Raw genomic sequence first — 24762 nt, 5'->3', positions numbered from 1 at the left:
ATGGCATATTCAACATTTTATCTGATTTCTAATAGATTACATCCTAAGACAACATTTTGAGGAGCAGAATTGTAAAATACGTTCCCCACACGAAATCTCATTAGACTGTAGAAATAAATAAAAAGACCCGAGAGAGGGGTCTTTCTGGACTTAACATACATTTTTTATATAATTTTAAAAAATTACATACACACATACATACATACAGTTGAAGTCGGAAGTTTACATACACCTTTGCCAAGTACATTTAAACTCAGTTTTCACAATTCCTGACATATAATCCTAGTAAAAAGTCCCTGTCTTAGGTCAGTTAGGATCACCACTATTTTAAGAATGTGAAATGTCAGAATAATAGTAGAGAGAATTATTTATTTCAGCTTGTATTTCTATCATTACATTCCCAGTGGGTCAGAAGTTTGCATACACTCAATTAGTATTTGGTAGCATTGCCTTTAAATTGTTTAACTTGGGTCAAACATTTCGGGTAGCCTTCCACAAGCTTCCCACAATAAGTTGGGTGAATTTTGGCCCATTCCTCCTGACAGAGCAGGCGTAACTGAGTCAGGTTTGTAGGCCTCCTTGCTCACACATCATTTTTCAGTTCTGCCCAAAAAATGTCTATAGGATTGAGGTCAGGGGTTTGATGTTGTCCTTAAGCCATTTTGCCACAACTTTGGAAGTATGCTTGGGGTCCTTGTCCATTTAGAAGACCCATTTGCGACCAAGCTTTAACTTCCCGACTGATGTCTTGAGGTGTTGCTTCAATATATCCACATAATTTTCCCTACTCGTGATGGAATCTATTTTGTGAAGTGCACCAGTCCCTCCTGCAGCAAAGCACCCCCACAACATGATGCTGCCACCCCCGTGCTTCACGGATGGGATGGTGTTCTTTGGCTTGCAAGCCTCCCCCTTTTCCCTCCAAACATAGCTATGGTCATTATGGCCAAATAGATTTATTTTTGTTTCATCAGACTAGAGGACATTTCTCCGAAAAGTATGATCTTTGTCCCCATGTGCAGTTGCAAACCGTAGTCTGGATTTTTTATGGTGGTTTTGGAGAAATGGCTTTTTCCTTGCTGAGCGGCCTTTCAGGATATGTCAATATAGGACTCGTTTTACTGTGGATATAGATACTTTTGTACCTGTTTCCTCCAGCATCTTCACAGGGTCCTTTGCTGTTGTTCTGGGATTGATTTGCACTTTTAGCACCAAAGTACGTTCATCTCTAGGAGACAGAACGCGTCTCCTTCCTTAGCGGTATGACGGCTGCGTGGTCCCATGGTGTTTATAATTGCCTACTATTGTTTGTACAGATGAACGTGGTACCTTCAGGCGTTTGGAAAATGCTCCCAAGGATGAACCAGACTTGTGGAAGTCTACAAAAAAATAATTCTGCGGTCTTGGCTGATTTCTTTTGATTTTCCCATGATGTCAAGCAAAGAGGCACTGAGTTTGAAGGTAGGCCTTGAAATACATCCACAGGTACACCTTCAATTGACTCAAATGATGTCAATTAGCCTATCAGGAGCTTCTAAAGCCATGACATCATTTTCGAGAATTTTCCAAGCTGTTTAAAGGCACAGTCAACTTAGTGTATGTAAACTTCTGACCCACTGGAATTGTGATACAGTGAATTATAAGTGAAATAATCTGTCTGTAAACAATTGTCTGAAAAATTACTTGTGTCATGCACAAAGTAGATGTCCTAACTGACTTGCCAAAACTATAGTTTGTTAACCTCTCTTGAGTAGGGGGCAGTATTTTCACATCAGGATGAAAAGCGTGCCCAAAGTAAACGGCCTGTTACTCAGGCCCAGAAGCTAGGATATGCATATAATAGTAGATTTGGATAGAAAACACTCTAAAGTTTCTAAAACGGTTAAAATAATGTCTGTGAGTATAACAGAACTGATATGGCAGGCGAAACCCMGAGGACAAACCACCCCCCCCAAAAATTCAGCCTACCACTATTTTCAATGGCTGTCACTTTTATTATAAGGCGAAGTCCTCCCAGATTGCAGTTCCTAGGGCTTCCACTAGATGTCAACAGTCTTTAGAAAGAGTTTCAGGCTGGTTTTTGGAAAAATTAGCCAGAAATTTTTGTTTTTCTAGGTGGCTCCCATTTTGTCTTGTTTCCAAGCGCGTGAATGAGAGCGCGTTCTTTGGTATTTTTCTCCGGTAAAGACAATAATGATTCTCCGTCTTAAATTTGATCGTTTATTTACATGTTAGGGTACCTAAGGTTAGACTATAAACGTTGTTTGACTTGTTTGGAAAAGTTTATTAGTAACGTTTGGGATTCATTTTGTATGCATTTTGATGGAAGGAAACTGTGTGGATTATTGACTGAAGCACGCCAGCTAAACTGAGTTTTTATGGATATAAAGAAGGACATTATTGAACAAAAGGACCATTTGTGATGTAACTGGGACAGTTTGGAGTGCCAACAGAAGAAGATCAAAGGTAAGGCATTTTTATATCGCTATTTCTGACTTTCGTGTCGCACCTGCCTGGTTGAAATATGTTTTTCATGGTTTTGTATGCGGGGCGCTGTCTTCAGATAATCGCATGGTGTGCTTTCGCTGTAAAGCTTTTTTGAAATCTGACACAGCGGCTGGATTAACAAGAAGTTAAGCTTTATTTTGATATATTACACTTGTGATTTTATGAAAGATAAATATTGATAATTTTGTAGTTTGAATTTCGCGCTCTGCAATTCCACCGGAAGTTGGCCAGGTGGGACGCTATCGTCCCACCTGCCCATAAGACGTTTTAACAAGAAATTTGTGGAGTGGTTGAAAAACGAGTTTTAATGACTCCAACCAAGTGTATGTAAACTTCCGACTGTACATACATAGACAAAAACAATAAACAAATTAACATTTACAGTGGCTTACGAAAGTATTCACCCCCTTGGCATTTTTCCTATTTTGTTGCCTTACAACCTGGAATTAAAATAGATTTTGGGGGGGTTTGTATCATTTGATTTACACAACATGCGTACCACTTTGAAGATGCAAAATATGTTTTATTGTGAAACAAACAAGAAATAAAAAACAAAAAAACTTTAAACTTGAGCGTTCATAACTATTCACCCCCCCAAAGTCAATACTTTGTAGAGCCACCTTTTGCAGCAATTACAGCTGCAAGTCTCTTGGGGTATGTCTCTATAAGCTTGGCACATCTAGCCATTGGGATTTTTTCCCATTCTTCAAGGCAAAACTGTTCCAGCTTCTTCAAGTTGGATGGGTTCCGCTGGTGTACAGCAATCTTTAAGTCATACCACAGATTCTCAATTGGATTGAGGTCTGGGCTTTGAATAGGCCATTCCAAGACATTTAAATGTTTCCCCTTAAACCACTCGAGTGTTGCTTTAGCAGTATGCTTACAGTCATTGTCCTGCTGGAAGGTGAACCTCTGTCCCAGCCTCAAATCTCTGGAAGACTGAAACAGGTTTCCCTCAAGAATTTCCCTGTATTTAGCCCCATCCATCATTCCTTCAATTCTGACCAGTTTCAAAGTTGCTGCCACCACCATGCTTCACTGTGGGGATGGTGTTCTTGGGGCGATGAGCGGTATTGGGTTTGYGCCAGACATAGTGTTTTCCTTGATGGCCAAAAAGCTAAATCTGACCAGAGTACCTTCTTCCATATGTTTGGGGAGTCTCCCACTTGCTCCATGGGATGTTCAAAGTTGTGGATATTTTTTTAGAACCCAACCCTGATCTGTACTTCTCCACAACTTTGTCCCTGACCTGTTTCGAGAACTCATTGGTCTTCATGGTGCCGCTTGCTTGGTGGTGCCCCTTGCTTAGTGGTGTTGCCGACTCTGGGGCCTTTCAGAACAGGTGTATATATACTGAGATCATGTGAAATCATGTGACACTTAGATTGTACACAGGTGGACTTTATTGAACTAATTGTGACTTTTGAAGGTAATTGGTTGCACCAGATCTTATTTAGGGGCTTCATAGCAAAGGGGGTGAATACATATGCATGCACCACTTTAACTTCTCTAGGGTAGGGGGCAGCATTCAGAATTTTGGATGAAAAGCATGCCCAAATTAAACTGCCTGCTACTCGGGCCCAGAAGATATGATATGCATATAACTGGTAGATTTGGATAGAAAACACTCTAAAGTTTCCAAAACTGTTAAAATAGTGTCTGTGAGTATAACAGAACTGATTTGGCAGGCGAAAACCTGAGAAAAATCCATTCAAGAAGTAGTTTATTTTTTGGTTTTGTAGTTTTCTATTCAATGCCATTACAGTATCTATTGACTTAGGACTCAAATTGCAGTTCCTATGCCTTCCACTAGATGTCAACAGTCTTTAGAAATGGTTTCAGGCTTGTATTCTGAAAAATTAGGAAGTAAGAGCAGTCTGAATGAGTGGACCCTAAAGTGTCACAGAGCTTTTTCATGCGCGCGACCCAGAGAGTACCTTTCTTGTTTACCTTTTATATTGACGACGTTATTGTCCGGTTGAAATATTATCGATTATTTAGGCTAAAAACAACCTGAGGATGGAATATAAACATCGTTTGACATGTTTCTATGAACTTTACAGATACAATTTTGATTTTTTTGTCTGCCTGTTTTGACGCGTGAACAAAACGGAGGTTTTTGGGTATATAAAGAGACTTTATCGAACAAAAGGAACATTTATTGAGTAAATGAATGTCTGCTGAGTGCAACCATATGAAGATCATCAAAGGTAAGGGATTCATTTTAGCTCTATTTCTGATTTGTGTAACTCTTCTACTTGGCTGGTTACTGTTTGCAATGATTTGTCTGCTGGGCTATGTTCTCAAATAATCGTAAGGTATGCTTTCGCCGCAAAGCATTTTTTTTTAAAATCTGACACCGTGGTTGGATTCACAAGAAGTTAATCTTTGAACCTATGTAAAATATGTTTTGTTTTCTGAATTTTTATAATGAGTATTTCTGTATTTGAATATGGCGCCCTGCAGTTTCACTGGCTGTTGAAGAGGTGGGACGCTACCGTCTCACGTACCCTAGAGAAGTTAAACAAGTTATTTTTTTCATTTCACTTCACCAATTTGGACTATTTTGTGTATGTCCATTACATGAAATCCAAATGAAAATACATTTCAATTACAGGTTGTAATGCAACAAAATAGGAAAAACGCCAAGGGGGATAAATACTTTTGCAAGGCACTGTATATGCATTTTCACAAACACTAATGACATCACACTTGCTCAGGCCCACATATCCACACCCAACGTTGTTTCCAATACCTGAAAGACTTTCTGGACTTACTTTGATGACTGGCTGTGCTGTGGGAACCACAGCCATTATGGAGGCAGCGGGAGACACAGCTTGGACAGGGATAACAGAGATGATGGTTGGCACTGGCGTGGCTGCTATGACAGGAGTCTGACACACAGGTGGAGGGGAGCTGGGATAAGTGGATGGGGGTGAATCTGTTGGCTCAGCCTCTGCTTGGCTGCCTGAAAGAAAGACGCAGGAAGCAAACTTTTGTAAATCATAGACATTTCCCCTCAAACAACTTTTCCTCAGCACACGAGTTCCTCCCAACTGTGAAAGGATGGAGTTACCTGCACTAATAGGCCCTCCTGGTTTGTGGGCAGCTTTAACTTTGGGGGCCGGTGGTAGCAGCTCCACCTCCTCCTGAGGCATTTGAGCCACTTTCTGTAAGAAGATTTTCTCCAGAGCTTGGGCCATCAGCACAATGTCATCTGTAGGCTGTGGGAATACAAGAGGGCATGAGTTATGGGTCAAGATGAAGGCGAAGGTCAGACGGAGCGCCTGATCAAAATGATCACAGTTACAGTATCAATAATACCTAGAAAGGTGATGGGGCGCCTCTAGCCAGAGTAGAGAAAGTGTAAATACATTCAAATCACAATCCTCATCTTGATGAGTCAAAATAAAGTTCACAAGTTAAAATCAATGTCACTGGAAAACTATCTGTGTGTGTAAATGTCAGTGTATGTGATCCTGTGAAAAAACGGCAAAAGGAAGTATGCTCTTTGAACTACTTGTTATTGCTGTTTTTTGTATTTAGATTTGGAATTGATGGTAAAGGAGAATTTACCTTGTTGTAGATGTAACAGTTGGTAAACATTGTGTTGAAGTCCTGCATGCACTCGCTGGCGCTCCAATAGTAGTTATTCTCTAGCCTCTTCTTTATTGTTCCCATGTCCATTGGGCTCTTGATAACTTTATGATAGTCCTATATGACAGCATCAATTGGAAAGAACCATCAATTGGAAAGAACCATTCAATATGAGGGAGCAATAAAATAAATGGCCAGGAAATAAACAACATGTTTTAAGATGATGAATGTTGAACAATGAGGGGTTCATCCTTTCACACATCGTAATGTTACTACTACTTAGGAACCACACAAAAATGTACATACATCCACAGCGTTAAAGCTAGAATCCTTAGCTATTACATCCATTTCTGGACTTATACATGAATGACATATACCCATTGATTCTTTGAGAATATAACTTATACATGCCTCATGAGCTTAGTTAAACTGTAATACCCTATTAGAACCCAAAATATAAGCTTGTTTTACTCCAATGTTTGTAAAAGTAAAATCTAAACAAACACTATATAGCCTCAAAACATGGTTTACGGTCCAATGCAGACGTTTKTATATCAAAATCAAATCATTTCTGGGTAACAACTAAGTACCTTACTGTGATTGTTTTCAATGAAAATGGTCAAAAAGAAACAAAAATAGCTTCTTAGCAAAGTGGCATTTCTCAAGAAGTTTGCTCGGACTGTCTGGGAGTGGTCTGAGTGGGGAGGGGAGAACTGAAAATGAGCTGTCATTGGCGGAGAGGTTTGGAACTCTCTTTCTTATGGGTCTTGCACCAGGCAGGCCAAGACTTTATCCCACCAAAACAGGCTGAAATTTCAGCGGTCTATTCAAACAGTCCTTTCAGTACAAGGGAATTATCATAATTTTCACAGCATTTTTACAGATTCTAGGATTCAGTCTGTTGGTCAACCGAGATTGTTTTAGTCGAGCAGTAACAAATAATATAAACTCAGCAACAAAAGAAACAGCCCTTTTTCAGGACCCTGTCTTTCAAATATAATTCGTAAAAATCCAAAGAACTTCACAGATCTTCATTGTAAAGGGTTTAAACACCGTTTCCCATGCTTGTTCAATGAACCATAAACAATTAATGCACCTGTGGAACAGTCGTTAAGACACTAACAGCTTACAGACGGTAGGGAATTAAGGTCACAGTTATGAAAACTTAGGACACTAAAGAGGTCTTTCTATTGACTCTGAAAAACACCAAAAGAAAGATGCCCATGGTCCCTGCTCATCTGTGTGAACGTGCCTTAGGCATGCTGCGAGGAGGCATGAGGACTGCAGATGTGGCCAGGGCAATACATTGCAATGTCCGTACTGTGAGACGGCTAAGACAGCGCTACAGGGAGACAGGACGGACAGCTGATCGTCCTCGCAGTGGCAGACCACGTGTAACAACACCTGCACAGGATCGGTACATCCGAACATCACACCTGCGGGACAGGTAACAACAACTGCCCGAGTTACACCAGGAATGCACAATCCCTCCATCAGTGCTCAGACTGTCCACAATAGGCTGAGAGAGGCTGGACTGAGGGCTTGTAGGCCTGTTGTAAGGCAGGTCCTCACCAGACGTCACCGGCAACAACGTTGCCTATAGGCACAAACCCACCTTTGCTGGCCCAGACAGGAATGGCAAAAAGTGCTCTTCACTGACGAGTCGCTGTTTTGTATCACCAGGGGTGAAGGTCGGATTCGCGTTTATCGCAGAAGGAATGAGCGTTACACCGAGGTCTGTACTCTGGAGCGATTTGGAGGTGGAGGGTCCGTCATGGTCTGGGACGGTGTGTCACAGCATCATCGGACTGAGCTTGTTGTCATTGCAGGCAATCTCAATGCTGTGCGTTACAGGGAAGACATCCTCCTCCCTCATGTGGTACCCTTCCTGCAGGCTCATCCTGACATGACAATGCCATCAGACATACTGCTCATTCTGTGCATGATTTCCTGCAAGACAGGAATGTCAGTGTTCTGCCATGACCAGCGAAGAGCCCAGATCTCAATCCCATTGCGCACATCTGGAACCTGTTGGATCGGAGGGTGAGGGCTAGGGCCATTCCCCCCAGAAATGTCCGGGAACTTGCAGGTGCCTTGGTGGAAGAGTGGGGTAACATCTCACAGCAAGAACTGGCAAATCTGGTGCAGTCCATGAGGAGGAGATGGACTGCAGTACTTAATGCAGCTGGTGGCCACACCAGATACTGACTGTTACTTTTGATTTTGACCCCCCTTTGTTCAGGGACACATTATTCCATTTCTGTTAGTCACGTCTGTGGAACTTGTTCAGTTTATGTCTCAGTTGTTGAATCTTGTTTTGTTCATACAAATATTTACAAATGTTAAGTTTGCTGAAAATAAACGCAGTTGACAGTGAGAGGACGTTTCTTTTTTAGCTGAGTTTAGATATTCCATTAAAAAATCTGCTGTTTCCAGCTACAATAGTCATTTACAACATTAACAATGTCTACACTGTATTTCTGATCAATTTGATGTTATTTTAATGCCACGCAGCGAAGTCAATCAAGGTGTGGATGGAGGACCACCAGATCAAGACCCTGTCATGGCCAGCCCAATCTCCAGACCTGAATCCCATTGAAAACCTCTGGAATGTGATCAAGAGGAAGATGGATGGTTWCAAGCCATCAAACAAAGCCAAGCTGCTTGAATTTCTGCTCCAGAAGTGGCATAAAGTCACCCAACATCAATGTGAGACTGGTGGAGAGCATGCCAAGACGCATGAAAGCTGTGTTTGAAAATCAGGGTTATTCCACCAAATATTGATTTCTGAACTCTTCCTAAGTTAAAACATTAGTATTGTGTTTAAAAATTAATATGAACTTATTTCTTTGCATTATTCAAGGTCTGACAACACTGCATCTTTTTTGTTATTTTGACCAGTTGTCATTTTCTGAAAATAAATGCTCTAAATGACAATATTTTTTATTTGGAATTTGGGAGAAATGTTGTCAGTAATTTATAGAAAAAAACAAAAAAATTCATTTTACCCAAACACCTGGCAACATTAGATGAGTAATGGCAGAATCTACGAAAGCCAGCAGGAGAGGGAGAATAGTAGGGTCAGGTTACGTTTTTTWAAATTCTGGTTATCTAGATCTATGGCGCACTCTTGCGGCATTTGTCTTATTTTATCAAACCGTAAGCTTAAAGCATCAGACAAGCTCAATGCATATATTTGATGTTATATGGAAAAATACACTTTAAAAATGTTGACCAGTCGATTGGTCGAAAGAACAGACAACTTTTGGTGGACCAAGATTTTTTTCTGTTGGGGACAGCCCTACTAGCTTAAAGGATCTGCTTCTACCTATTACTAACTACCAATAACAAAGAGAAAACTACAGAGTGTGGACTCGACTTACAGCAAGACATAATTTGATGGTATCCACAGGCGTATAAAAGGGCCACGCAAACTGATGTTTCCATAGAGTCTTCACCACAACATTCTGCATGTACTGTAGTTGGTTAGTTTTCCTGCCAGGCTTGTTGGGGTTGAAGAACTCTGGTGGCGGTGGATTAACAAGCGTCGGGACGGCCGCAGGAACAGCCGACATACTGGCAACAGGAGAACACTTCTTCCCAGTTCTGCAAAACGTCTGAGTGTTTTCAATGGATACTTTGCTCCTCTTTCAGCTCCTTATTCCTCCAGCAGTACACACATCCCATCTCATGACCTGAGTGTCCGTGCCCTGCAAAACAAAATAAACAAATATTGGAATTAGAAAATGAAGGGACCTGCAGTTCAGAAAATATGAGACACTCAGAGTTCAAGATAGCATCCTCGCAGACAGTAAAGTTTACTTGAGTCAATGAGGCTAACATTTTATGACAAAGACTTTGAGCTCTCAGTGGTAGCTAAATAATAAACAAAAAATGTAATTAATAAAAAATGTGAGTACACATTACATCTAGCCTAAGTAATATAGCCTGCACAGACACCTGATCACGTAGAAATGGGCAAAGAATTTAGCATTTAACTGGGCAACAGCTAGCTAGATTGTTAAACCAGATAATTTCCCCCCCAAAATTGGTATCCATTACTGGGAGTTACAGGTTAGGTACTGTTTGTTTGCTATACAAAGGGTGGGTCTAATCGTGAATGCTGGTTGGTTAAAAACGCATTCCAGCCGGTGTCTATTCCACAAATTACCACCTGCTAAATCTATGACGTAAAAATGCCTATTTACTCTGTTCCATCTGACTGCGCAATCCACTGTCTCATCAGCTGATATAAACTTGATCTCCACATTATCTCACATTTAAATTAGACTAACATTTAGTTTTTTAACAGTGGAGATTTGTATAAACCTTACTGTCTGTCTCTGCAAAATTGTTTCAATATTCAAATTCTATCTCCAACTGTCCCATAACAATGAACCTGCACGGGTCGGGGAGGAGAGAGGCAGGCAGCGTTTCTCATCCTGTCGAAATCACGAATCAGCTGCCATAATTTTTAAGGATATATAAAGAAATGTCAATTGAAAAAAGGTATAACGAAACTTAGTGCATCTAGTTTGCAGTCTTTCAGACAATACCCGTGCCAATATATCCTCCAAACACCGGCTTCTCGGGCATTATCACTTACTGTAAGTGTAGCAGAGAATTTTCGACCGACCTTAACAATACTTTCTTCATTCTCAATTCCCCCAAAATGTATCTTCTAAAATGTCCGTGTCCAGTTGCAGGTGGAGCGTTTGAATTAAGAAAATGCTCCATTATTAAAATAAATGTTTTGCTCCATGAAGTCATCCAACAATGTGTACGTTGCCATCTTGTCTATTTCAAATATTCTCCCATTAATCGAGACAGATGGGTGTCCACCCCAAAGTGCTGCATGTCATGACAGCCCTGTCTCCATCAATGAGAGAACACTTGAAAGAGACAAGATGGCAGTGTATACACATTGTTGGATTACTTCATGGAGCAAAAATATATTTTATTTTAATAACGGAGCATTTTCAAAATTCAAACGGACCCCCTGAAACTCATTTTATGGGACTCCCGTTTCCACAAATCGAGAACGAAGATTGTATAGCCAATACCAGTTTAGCATAAAGTTATCTTGCAGCTTCTGTACAGGCAAACCTGTATTTACATTATATGGTGTTACAATCTGTAGCTACAACAAACAGTACCAAACCTGTAATTACATTATATGGTGTTACAATCTGTAGCTACACCAAACAGTACCAAACCTGTAACTCCCAGTAATGGATACCAACAATATTTGGTTAAATCACATCTGTAGCTAGGCAACATCAATGATGCAGAGATAAAACGTTCCAAAAAGCACCCCCCCCCCATGTTACGTCCAAGATCTGACACGCTTAGCAATTAAAATGCATATTGCTAAATGTACACAACTACTTATCCACCCTTTATCTCACAAAATAGTAGCTATTTTACATGTAGCGATTGTGTGCATGTTTACGTATCATCACATCTATTCCTTTAAAAAGATGGCGGGCAGGGCAACGCAATGCTAGCTTGCTAACTAGCCTCTCAATCGGCAAAATCCTAAATGTGCACGCCATGCAAAGAGCTAGCTAGCAACGTACATACTCCACTAGTTCGCGTGAAGTAGCTACACCTAAAATGTTAAGTAGTGTGTTATAGAAGTGTTGAACATGATATAATTAGATAGCTAGCTTCCCATTTAAACTTCGCATATGATAAATGTAGCGTTAGCTACTAGCCTAACAAATCCTAGCTGCTTTGTAGCTATGCATTGTTTCAAGGCGCCGAGCGGGCCGGCCGAATCAGAAAACAACCTAGATTGAGTGTATTTGAGAAACACTTAGATATGTATCCTGTCCTTTAAATTACACAAACCAGAACAAAATAACATTTTACTTTATTACTTTCTCCTCAAATGGCTCCAGTGGTGGTTCGCTCGCAGTTTTCAGGTACCTTTTATTTCAGCGAAGTAGCTAGCATATTAGATGAGTTATCAGCATAGAGCTAGATAGAGGACAAATATTTTTTTATCTGTGCCATTATAGCGTCTGTGGTAGCGCCATTAGACTATCTCCAATGTGAAGAGGTCAATTTTCTTCTTCACGATTGGCTGATCACTTATGAGGACCCGGTTGGACATGACTACAACAGGGTCACCAGGAGGGATCAGCCAATAAAATTGAAGTCCCACCCAGTTGACCACATTAAAATGGTGGAAGCGCTCATTGGCGCTAATAAAGTATTTTGGCCATTAGATGCTGCTATCATTCTTTATGGTCATCAACTGTCTGCAATATACATGCGCAATTTCGAGCAGCATCATGGTCCTTGTTGTGTTTTGATGGTTAAAGCATTTAGAATTGGAGGTATGTCCCTAAATTACCTACTACATATCCCAAGATGCACCTCCTTATTGCACAAGCCATGTTTTGGCCAAACATGTCGTCATGAAGGGAAACGTATTGTTCGAAGCTATCAATTGGCTTTGATACAACATTATTAAATATAGAATCAGATATTACCTACAATAATACATCACTTATAGGAACAATGGATTTAAAGGTAAATGTGTCCGATAGAATGCTGTAATTGCACAACTCCCTGCATTCCCAGCTAACAAGTCTAGGGAGAGAACGTGTTTCTAATGTTACCTGTAATGTTCCCCTAATGTTTTAGTGTCCCGTTTTTCATTAGTAAAGGGAATATTTTCATCTACACTGAACAAAAAATAAACTCAACATGTAAAGTGTTGGTCCCATGTTTCATGAACTTAAATAAGCAATCCCAGACATTTTCCATATGCACAAAAAGCTTATTTCTCTAAAATGTTTTGCACACATTTGTGTCCTGTTAGTGAGCATTTTTCTTTTGCCAAGATAATCCATCCACCTGACAGGTGTGGCATATAAAGAAGCTGATTAAACAGCATCATCRTTACACAGGTGCACCTTGTGCTGGGGACAATAAAAGGCTACTCTAAAATATGCAGTTTTGTCACACAACAGAATGCCACAGATGTCTCAAGTTTTGAGGGAGCGTGCAACTGGCTTGCTGACTGCAGGAATATCCACAAGAGCTGTTACAAGATAATGTTACGTTTATTTCTCTACCATAAACTGCATCCAATGTCGCAGCCCATGTGTAACCACGCAAGTCCAGGACATCCACATCCGGCTTCTTCATCTGCGGGATCATTTGAGGCCAATCACTCGGACAGCTGATGAAACTGTGGGTTTGCACAACTGAAGAATTTCTGCAGAAACTGTCTCAGGGAAGCTTGTCGTCCTCACCAGGTACTTGACCTGACTGCAGTTTGGCATCGTAACCAACTTCAGTGGGCAAATGTTCATCTTTGATGGCCACTGGCACTCTGGAGAAGTGTGCTCTTCACTGATTAATCCCGGTTTCAACTGTACCGGGCAGATGGCAGATAGTGTGTATGGCGTCATGTGGATGAGCGGTTTGCTCATGTCAATGTTGTGAACAGAGTGCCCCATGGTGGTGGGGTTATGGTATGGGCAGGCATAAGCTTCAAACAACGAGCAAAATTGCATTTTATCGATTGCAATTTGAATGGACAGAGATACCGTGACGAGATCCTGATGTCCATTGTCATGCCATTCATCCGCCGCCATCACCTGATACTTCAGCATGATAATGCATGGCCCCATGACGCAAGGATCCGTACACAATTACTGGAAGCTGAAAATGTTCCAATTCTTCCATGAAATGTGTGTAGAACATTAATATCTTATGTTCTGAGAACATGGCAACCATGTTCTGTGTATGTTTGGTGGGATGTTGATGGAATGTTGTCCTAACCCACAGAAAACTGGACACGTGGATGTTCTTGCAACGTTCCCATGAAATGTGTCTAGAACAACATCTTAAGTTCTGATAACATGGTAACCACTTTCTGGGTATGTTCCATTTGACAGTAAGGGAATGGTGTCTTGGAAACATTACTTGCACATCACAGGAACATTCCTATGAAAACATTAGTTAATGACCTAATGAGTCTCTGAAGGGAATGTTCTCTAAAGTTGTGGGAACATTTGCTGTTAGCTTGGTTGGCCCAGAAGTCAAGTGAATCAGTTGACAAGCTCTGGAAGTCTCTGAAGTAGCTAAGGATATAGTAACATACTTTAGACCAAGACTAGTAGTCTCAGCCTGGATATTAAATGTCAAGTCAGTTCTGACAAGACTTAAGTGGCAGACAGTCTTAACAAGAAGTTTATCTTTAAAATGGTGTATAATACTTGTATGTTTGAGAAATTTTAATCATGAGATTTCTGTTGTTTGAATTTGGCGCCCGGGACTTTCAATGGATGTTGGTCAGGTGGGACGGTAGCGTCCCAAGTACCGTAGAGAGGTTAACTGAGCTGGTCTTGGTTAATTTACCAGTCATTGTTTCAACGCAGCCTTGAAATGTGTGCACAGAGTCCAGGAGCCAAGATGATTTAGATGGACTCCGTCATTCCTGTAGAGCAGGGGTGTCAAAGTCAAATGGACGGAGGGCCAAATAAAAAATTTAGCTACAAGCCGAGGGCCGGACTGTTCGAATGTTCATTGAAAAATTTTTAAATGACGCATATAGTCTAGTGAACCTAATTGAACCTACTGAAAACCTAACAAATATATTCCAATATGATCAGATAAATAAAGCAATATTTTCTTATGGCTCTGTCAGTAATCTTTAATTTTCAACAGACACAAAAGACAAATTTCCTTTATATAAAAATCCCCAGCAAATGGGTTACCGAGCAGTTCCAACCTGCTTTTTTGTGCTTCAAAGTCAGCAAATCGGCGTCGAAAGTCAGCGGCAAGCATACCTATTTTATCAGCCAACTGTGCGCTCGGGAACGCACTGGTAGAGAGCTTCTCTTTCATGGTCTGGCAGCTGGGAAAGTGGCTCAAATTTTCTTTCCGCATCTGCGTCTCCCACAGAGTCAGTTTGGTTTTAAAWGCCTTCACTGTACTGTACATATCAGAGATGACATGATCCCGACCCTGCAGCTGCAAGTTCATTGCATTCAGATGACTCGTAATGTCACACAGAAAAGCCATTTCACACAGAAACATTTCGTCTCGGAGTTGTGTTGTGTCTTTCCCTTTGCTGTCCAAGAACAGACAAATCTCCTCACGAAGCTCGAAACATCTTTGAAGCACCTTTCCCTGGCTTAGCCATCGCACCTCTGTGTGATAAGGCAAATCACCATGCTCCGTTTCTAACTCCGTCAGAAATGCCTTGAACTGGCGGTGATTCAAACCTTTGGCTCTGATAAAGTTAACTGTGCGCGTGATGATGCTCATTACATGCTCCATTTTCAAGGCTTTACCGCACAACGCTTCCTGGTGTATGATACAATGATAAGCTGTCAGCTCACCTGTCGCGTTTTCCTCTTGCATCTTTTCCCGTATCTTCGCCACCAGTCCGCTCCTGTGTCCACACATCGCAGGTGCTCCGTCGGTTGTCAAACCCACGAGTTTTTCCCAAGGCAGCTCCATCTCATTTACACATCTTGACACCTCTTCATACAAATCATGCCCCGTAGTTGTGCCATGCATAGGACGTAAAGCCAAAAACTCCTCTGTCACGCTTAGGCTGGAGTCCACTCCGCGGATGAAAATTGACAACTGGGCAATGTCAGAAATGTCGGTGCTCTCATCCACAGCCAAGGAATATGCAATGAAATCTTTTCCCTTTTTCACAAGCTGCTCTTTTAGATTGATGGACAACTGGTCTACTCTCTCGGCAATGGTGTTTCTGCTCAGACTCACATTTAAAAAGAGTTGCCTTTTTTCTGGGCAAACTTCGTCACAAACTTTAATCATGCAGTTTTTGATGAAATCCCCCTCCGTAAATGGCCGGGCTGATTTAGCGATCTCTTCTGCCAAAATAAAACTGGCCTTGACAGCAGCCTGGCCTTGTGATTTGGCTTTTTTGAACAGAGCCTGTCGAGATTTGAGGCCTCGTTTTAATTCCTCTGCCTTTTGTAGCCTTTGTTCCATGTCCATATTCTTGTTTTTGTCCGCGTGTTTCGTTTCATAATGTCGTCTCAGATTATACTCTTTCAGTACCGCCACACTTTCTCCACACAGAAGACACACAGGTTTTCCAGCTACCTCCGTGAACATATACTCCGACTCCCACCTTGTTTGAAACCCCCGGTTCTCAGTGTCCACCTTCCGTTTTGCCATTTTTGATGGGTATCTGAAAGTTAATTTTACTGTGATGCTGACGACTGCTGTGCCAATAAATATTGAAATGAAGCAGCCTACTGCTCGGTGCGTCACCGTTGCATTGTGGGAAATGTAGTATTGGTGCGTGTAAAAGATCTGCGGGCTGCCGGCTTGCTGCGGTCTGCGGGCCGGTTCTAATAATAAATCAAGATCATCCCAGGGGCCGTAAAAAACCTTCTCGCGGGCCGGATGTGGCCCGCGGGCCTTGACTCTGACATATGTGCTGTAGAGTATCTTCTGTTTCCAGAAGGTGTCAAATGTATCAATAAAAGTGACTCCAGCAGAGCTATAGTAGTCTATTAGCCAGATGTGTAATGCCAGCAGTTTGCTGAATCTTTCACACCCGCGGCCCAACGATGGTACTTGACCTGAAGTTATTGGCCGTTTTTTGGAGTCTTTTAAATGTTCCGAGCTAGCCCTCCTGATATCGTTGGACCCCACATGGACTACGACAGTGTCAGCTCCCGGCATCTGTGGTAGAACAATCGGAAGCAGCCTTTTTATGTCCCGTACTCATGCTCCTGGTAGCACAGGGTTTTTGCCTCAGGGCCTGAGATGTTTCTCACCATAGAGCTGCCTATGATGACAGCTGGTGATGTTGAATGTGCCAGTCTCTCAGGTAGCCTCACGGTCTGGTGAGGCTGGGAGCTCCAAGGATCTGAACCCGAGGTAGAAGCCACTGGAAAGGAAGACAGATCCGAGGACGAAGACGCAGGTACCTCCGGATCCGATCTTGATTGGAAGGCCACCAAGGACGAAGGCGCCGGAACCTCTGGATCGAGGGCGGCAAAGCTGTTTCTGGTCTGTGTCAGTTCCGGGCTCAACATCTCCATGGAGACCCCCGATGCCAGAGGACACCTTCTTCGACTTCCACCGTGAGTGACGTATCTCCATGGCTGGTTGGTTGGGTTGAGATCGCTCTGTTCTCCAGGGAAGGGGGAGACCCCTTCGGGGATGGAACCCTGCCTTGCACCGGTCCATCGCCTGTGGAGACCCGACTCGGCGGCAAAACTTCCACCAAACCAGAGCGGCGTCCGGCTACTGGGGTGGAAGAAATAGAAAAACTAGGTGGGCGTGGGATCCCCAATAGCTTATAGAGATGGGTGGGGATAAGGCTTAAGAAGGTGTGAACAATGCTGAATGGGTGTAGACAAAGAAGGGTTCTCCAATATTAGTACCAAAACATTGAAAGACGGTTTTCTCAAAAGTGAGTTTACACGTTGATCAACTTTCAAAGCAGAATAACATTCCAATTGTTTCCTCAAATGCAGGGTATGATATACCATTTTGTAGCTCTGTCTCTACTTTTATCCAATGTAAAAAACAGAAATTCAAATGTCGCTACATAAGACCGAATCCAGGTGGTGAGTCGCATTTACCATGGTAGAAAAAGAGTAAGTTCCGGTTTGCTTAAGGGGGTGGCTCTGGTCTGCTTAGTTCAGTTACTCTATATGAACCAGAAAAAACTAGCGAGTGGGATGTCTCGCTTCCGCTTCCATCTCTGGTAATACTCTCTGCAGCATCCTTCAAGAACCTGGAAGGAATGTTATCAAGACCCGTTGCTTTGCAGTATTTTCTTTAACACAGATGTTTCTGAAACTTTACCAAATGAAAAGGCAACAGCTTCAACCCCCTGCTTAGAGTAAAACTCCCAGACTTTACCCTCTCTGTAAAGGCCTGAATGATCTGCTAGATTTTCAACCAACTTGTTGGCAACAGTAGTGAATAAGCATTAACCTCTCTAGGGTATGTGGGATGGTAACGTCTCACCTCGTCAACAGCCAGTGAAACTGCAGGGCGCCAAATTCAAAACAACAGAAATCCCATAATTAAAATTTCTCAAACATACATGTATTTTACACCATTTTAAAGATACACTTGTTGTAAATCCAACCACAGTGTCCAATTTCAAAAAGGCATTACGGCGAAAGCATACCATGCGAATATGTTAGGTCAGCGCCTAGTCAAAAAAACATACAGCCATTTTCCGGCCAAAGAGAGGAGTCACAAAAAGCAGAAATAGAGATAAAATGAATCACTAACCTTTGATGATCTTCATCAGATGGCACTCATAGGACTTCATGTTACACAATACATGTATGTTTTGTTCCATAAAGTTCATATTTATATCCAAAAATCTCAGTTTACATTGGCACGTTATGTTCAGTAATGTTTTGCCTCCAAAACATCCGGTGATTTTGCAGAGAGCCACATCAATTTACAGAAATACTCATCATAAACGTTGATGAAAGATACAAGTGTTACACATAGGATTAAAGATAAACTTCTCCTTAATGCAACCGCTGTGTCAGATTTCAAAAAAGCTTTACGGCGAAAGCACACCATGCGATAATCTGAGTACAGCGCTCAGCCACCAAAACAAGCCATACAGATACCCGCCATGTTGTGGAGTCAACAAAAGTCAGAAATAGCGTTATAAATATTCACTTCCCTTTGATGATCTTCATCGGAATGCACTCCCAGGAATCCCAGTTCCACAATAAATGTTTGTTTTGTTCGATAAAGTCCATCTTTATGTCCAAATACCTACTTTTTGTTTGCGCGTTTAGGTTACTAATCCAAATGCACAAAGCGCGGGCACTAAGTCCAGATGAAAAGTCAAAAAAAGTTTCATTACAGTTTGTAGAAGCATGTCAAACGATGTATATAATCAATCTTTAGGATGTTTTTATCATAAATCTTCTATAATATTCCAACCGGAGAATTCCGTTGTCATTAGAAAGGAAAGGAAAGAGAATGGAGCTCGCGCTCACGGTCGCGCACGATAAACAACTCATGGCTTTCAGCTGAGCCTCCTGCTTTGAGTGGTCTTATTCTCTCCCCTTTCACAATAGAAGCCTGAAACAACTTGCTAAAGACTGTTGACATCTAGTGGAAGCCTTAGGAAATGCAATCTGAACCCATTTACACTGTCTATTGGATAGGCAATCACTTGAAAAACTACAAACCTCAGATTTCCCACTTCCTGGTTCGATTTTTCTCAGGTTTTCACAGACATCATTCAAACAGTTTTAAACTTCAGAGTGTTTTCTATCCAAATCTACTAATAATATGCATATCCTAGCTTCTGGGCCTGAGTAGCAGGCAGTTTACTTTGGGCACCTCAGTCATCCAAACTTCCGAATACTGCCCCCTACCCCGAAGAAGTTAATCCCTACCATTGTTACACTGAGTTGTAATAATGCTGCATCAAATGTACATGATTTTAGGGGCATTGGCAAACACAATGTAAGTAATTTAATTTATGTACTCCTAATTGCACCGAATACATATGTTTATCCTACAGCTATTGTAAGCAGTAATCATGAGCCTATAAACCAGAGTTACACAGTTAGCACTGAGGCGGTGTGCAATAGTAGGAAGACCACTTTATGTAGCTCACCCTGCATCAGTTCCAATGTACAAAACATGGACAGAAAAACTGAAAAGTGCTAAAAATAGAACATATTAACATATGTACCCTAAGAAACAAGGTCCATGAAGTCAATAACTTGCTTGTAACAGATGGCAATCAGATTCTGACAATCTCTGAAACTCACTTAGATAATACCTTTGATGATACATTGGTAGGAATACATGGTTATAACACCTTCCGAAAAGACAGAAATGCCAACGGAGGCGGTGTTGCGGTCTATATTCAGAACCACATTCTTGTAAAGCTAAGAGACGATCTTATGTTAAATACTGTTGAAGTAATATGGCTACAGGTTCATCTGCCTCACCTAAAGCCCATTCTTGTGGGAAGCTGCTATAGATCACCAAGTGCTAACAGTCAGTATCTGGATAAAATGTGTGAAATGCTTGATAATGTATGTGATATCAACAGAGAATATATTTTCTGGGTGATTTAAATATTGACTGGCTATCATCAAGCTGCCCACTCAGGCAAAAACGTCAAACTGTAACCAGTGCCTGCAACCTGGATTAGGTTGTCAGTCAACCTACCAGGGTAGTTACAAACAGCACAGGAATGAAATCATCAACATGTATTGATCACATTTTTACTAACACTGATGATATTTGCTTTAAAGCAGTATCCAAATCCATAGGATGAGTGATCACAATATAATAGTCATAACTAGTAAAATTATATGAAGAATGATAGTAGAAAGCTTTGGGACACCTTAAATGAAATTTTTGGGAAAAAAGCTCGGCTCCTTCATTTATTGAATCAGATGGCTCATTCATCACAAAGCCCAGTGATATTGCACACTACTTTAATGACTTTTTCATTGGCAAGATAAGCAAACATATGGATGACATACCAGCAACAAACGCTGACACTACACATCCAAGTATATACTGGACCAAATTATGAAAGACAAGAAATGTACTTTTGAATTCTGTAAAGTCAGTGTGGAAGATGTTAATTTTTTGTTGTTGTTTATCAACAATGATACGCCCCCGGGGTCTGAAAATCTGGTTGGAAAATTACTGAGGATAATAGCAGACGATATTGCCACTCCTATTTGCCACATCTTCAATTTAAGCCTACTAGAGAGCGTGTGCCCTCAGGTCTGAAGGAAAGCTAAAGTCATTCCGCTACCCAAGAATAGTAAAGCCCCCTTTACTCGTTCAAATAGCCGACCAAAATCAGCCTGTTACCAACCCTTAGTAAACTTCTGGAAAAAAAATTGTTTGACCAGATACAATGCTATTTCACAGTAAACAAATTGACAACAGAATTTCAGCATGCTTATAGGGAAGGACACTCATCAAGCACAGCACTTACACAAATGACTGATGATTGGCTTAGAGAAATGTATGATAAAATGATTGTGGGGGCTGTCTTGTTAGACTTCAGTGCAGCTTTGACATTATTGATCACAGTCTGCTGATGGAAAAACTTATGTATTAAGGCTTTACACCCCCTGCTATAATGCGGATGAAGAGTTACTTATCTAACAGAACACAGAGGGTGTTCTTTAATGGAAGGCTCTCAAATATAATCCAGTTAGAATCAGGAATTCCCCAGGGTAGCTGTTTAGGCTACTTGCTTTTTACAATTTTTACTAATGACATGCCACTGACTTTGAGTAAAGACAGAGTGTCTATGTATGCGGATGACTCAACACTATACACGTCAGCTACTACAGTGACTGAAATGACTGCAACACTCAACAAAGAGCTGCAGTTAGTTTCAGCTCTTTGTTGTGGCAAGTGTGTGGCAAGGAATAAGTTATCCCTAAATATTTCTAAAACTAAAAGCGTTGTATTTGGAACACAACACTCACTAAACCCTAAACCTCAACTAAATCTTGAAATAATGTGGAAATTGAGCAAGTTGAGATGACTAAACTGCTTGGAGTAACACTAGATTGTAAACTTTCATGGTCAAAATATATTGATGCAGTAGTAGCCAAGATGGGGAGAAGTATATCTATAATAAAGCTATGCTCTGCCTTCTTAACAACACTATCAACATGGCAGGTCCTACAGGCCTAGTTTTGTCGCTCCTTGACTACTGTTCAGTTGTGTGGTCAGGTGTCACAAAAAAATTCACTTGGCTCAGAACAGGACAGCAGGGCTGGCCCTTGGATGTACACCGAGAGCTAATATTAATAATATGCATGTCAATCTCTCCTGGCTGAAAGTGGAGGAGAGATTGACTTCATCACTACTTTTATTTATGAGAGGTATTGACATGTTGAATGCACCGAGCTGTCTGTCTAAACTACTGGAACACAGCTCAGGCACCCATGCATACCCCACAAGACATGCCACAAGAGGTCTCTTCACAGTCCCCAAGTACAGAACAGACTATGGGAGGCACACAGGCACTACATAGAGCCATGACTACATTGAACTCCATTCCACATCAAGTAACTGACGCAAGCAGTAAAATTAGATTTAAAAAACAGATAAAAAACACCTTATAGAACACGGGGACTGTGAAGCAACACAAACATTGGCACAGACACACAGACACACACACACACACACACAATAACATGCGCGCTATACATACACATGGAGTTAGTAATGTGGATATGAGGTAGTGGTGGAGTAGGGGTCTGAGGGCACACAGTGTGATGTGAAATCTTTGAATGTATTGTAATGTTTTTAAAATTGTATAAACTGCCTTACTTTTGCTGGACCCCAGGAAGAGTAGCTGCTGCTTTGGCAGCAGCTAATGGGGATCCATAATAAATACAAATACAAATTGTATTCTTCAAACAATAAAATAATTAAAAAAAATAATGTCACGGAATTCAACTTTTTCTTTGCTAAATGAACTAGTGTAGCCCACAGCCATATGACATAGCTATTTCAGGGCCTAACATAAGGAGAACTCAGAGTATGCTATTCTGTTCTTCTGAAATAGACAATATTATCTTCATATCATGTTTCTTTAGAACTGTCTAAAATAAATTATGGATGTATTGTGACGGTGTACACTATATTAATGGGTTTATTAGACTTTAAAAAATGTAGATGTTCCAAAGGTCTGCATCAGAGGCTTGCAGGCTATGCGTGGAAGCCAGGAGATGCTAAACTTGTTTATGCTAATTAACGGTACATGTGAGACCGGCAGTTATTTGCTTGACAATCACCGGCTGACAAAATTTTATGACCGCCACAGCCCTAGTTGCACCTGTATAATCAGTTTTCTAGTTGCAAAAAATATTTGCAAACATGCATCTTCTTTTGAGAATAAATGCAACAAAACGTAAGTTGATATGTGAATAAATTAAATAAGATTTTCAAGCACGCAACTACATTTGAGAATTAATGCAACTCGTTTACTAAACTTGCGACTGGTGAATCTTCTTCTGTGAATCAAAACGACATTTGCAGATGTCAAATCTGTACGCCCAGAGTTTTGGCACTAATTTAGTGACTAACCTCAGCCAAAAGTTTTGTAGTTGTACAAAAAAATACACAAGCTCTGGTGGACAGGGCTTTTTCTTCCGACCAATCAGGTGAGGTGTGGTCTTTGTGGAATGTGCTTTCACGTTTCACAGGGTTCCAGTATGGATCAAATTTGTAATAAATACTAGCTTGTTAAATTATATTTATCGATTTTGAAATCTAAACAAGGCATTGGTGAGGATGATGAAGAGAAGAATAAAAATTTGCATAACTGCTACAACGGTGATGCTTAGTAGCTAGCCTCTTTTCTATGGCTGGTTAGCTAGCAAGCATTATATTTTTCTGGCTAGCCTGTATCTAGTGGTTCTTACATTGTGTAACAGAGCAATAGGTCTAACATTAGTTTAGAGTATAATTGTTTGCTCTGTGTATATTTGGTGTGGGGTTGGTTGGCTTTGCTAGAATGCAAGCTGAGATCTCTGCTCAAGTTTTCTAACATTAACTAGCATGCTAATAAGGTTTTAGGAGAACAGGCTAGGGGATGGGGAAGAAGATTAGATGTGCCGTTGCTTCATCTGGCTGATGCAGTGTCTAGACGAGATGAGAGCTAACTGCTACAGAGATAAAAAKGTACATTCTCCCAGATTCTAGACAGACCAATACCTCACAGACCAATACCTCACAAGGCTTCTGAGACCTTGAAACTGAGATATCTTTCGTTCTCAAAACAATGTCTGGGCATACTGCCAAATTGCAGCCACCGATAGTGAGGATTCATTCAGTGAGCCACTTGCATGAACACAGAAATTGGTTTATAGAACAGCACATTAATAGAACACAGAAATTAGTTATAAGAAAATCACAAACATCAAAATTCCCATCACACTACACATTACAGCAATAACACAAATAATCTATACAAATATCCAATTAAAATAATACAATTACTACCTACTGGTAACTAGCTCACGTCACCCCGCTCCTCCGCTCTCTCCACTGGCTTCCAGTTGAAGCTCGCATCCACTACAAGACCATGGTGCTTGCCTACGGAGCTGTGAGGGGAACGGCACCTCCGTACCTTCAGGCTCTGATCAGGCCCTACACCCAAACAAGGGCACTGCGTTCATCCACCTCTGGCCTGCTCGCCTCCCTACCTCTGAGGAAGTACAGTTCCCGCTCAGCCCAGTCAAAACTGTTCGCTGCTCTGGCACCCCAATGGTGGAACAAACTCCCTCACGACGCCAGGTCAGCGGAGTCAATCACCACCTTCCGGAGACACCTGAAACCCCACCTCTTTAAGGAATACCTAGGATAGGATAAAGTAATCCTTCTAACCCCCCCCCCCCCTTAAAAGAGTTAGATGCACTATTGTAAAGTGGTTGTTCCACTGGATATCATAAGGTGAATGCACCAATTTGTAAGTCGCTCTGGATAAGAGCGTCTGCTAAATGACTTAAATGTAAAAAAATGTAAATGTAGCTCTCTCCATGCCTTTCCTGATTTTTTAAAATCAGATATTATAAATAAAATACAATTTTATTGGTCACATACACATGTTTAGGATATGTTATTGTGGGTGTTGCGAAATGCTTGTGTTTCCAG

The 24762-nt window shown here is 41.2% G+C and overlaps 1 protein-coding gene across 7 annotated transcripts in view; it reads right to left on the bottom strand.

Annotated features, from left to right (window-relative positions):
• The window catches only part of LOC111973972 (bromodomain-containing protein 3), a 45600-nt gene extending 33410 nt beyond the window's left edge, over positions 1 to 12190 (bottom strand). For 2 of the 7 annotated variants that reach the window (XM_024001444.3, XM_024001450.3), the window contains exons 1-5: positions 11980 to 12189; positions 9489 to 9815; positions 6085 to 6222; positions 5585 to 5732; positions 5286 to 5476 (exon numbers count right to left, since the gene is read on the bottom strand). In XM_024001444.3, coding sequence (XP_023857212.1) covers positions 5286 to 5476; positions 5585 to 5732; positions 6085 to 6222; positions 9489 to 9680 — 669 coding nt within the window. In that variant the 5' untranslated portion in view covers positions 9681 to 9815; positions 11980 to 12189. Of the gene's footprint in view, positions 1 to 5285; positions 5477 to 5584; positions 5733 to 6084; positions 6223 to 9488; positions 9816 to 10032; positions 10116 to 11979 lie in introns of those variants that run through there. The other 5 variants (XM_024001449.3, XM_024001445.3, XM_024001446.3 and 2 more) reach the window with 5 other exon arrangements.
• Positions 12191 to 24762: the final 12572 nt, after the last annotated feature.

Source organism: Salvelinus sp. IW2-2015, linkage group LG15, assembly GCF_002910315.2.
Source record: "Salvelinus sp. IW2-2015 linkage group LG15, ASM291031v2, whole genome shotgun sequence".
NCBI lineage: Eukaryota > Metazoa > Chordata > Actinopteri > Salmoniformes > Salmonidae > Salvelinus > Salvelinus sp. IW2-2015.
This window is presented reverse-complemented; position numbering and strand designations above follow the sequence as displayed.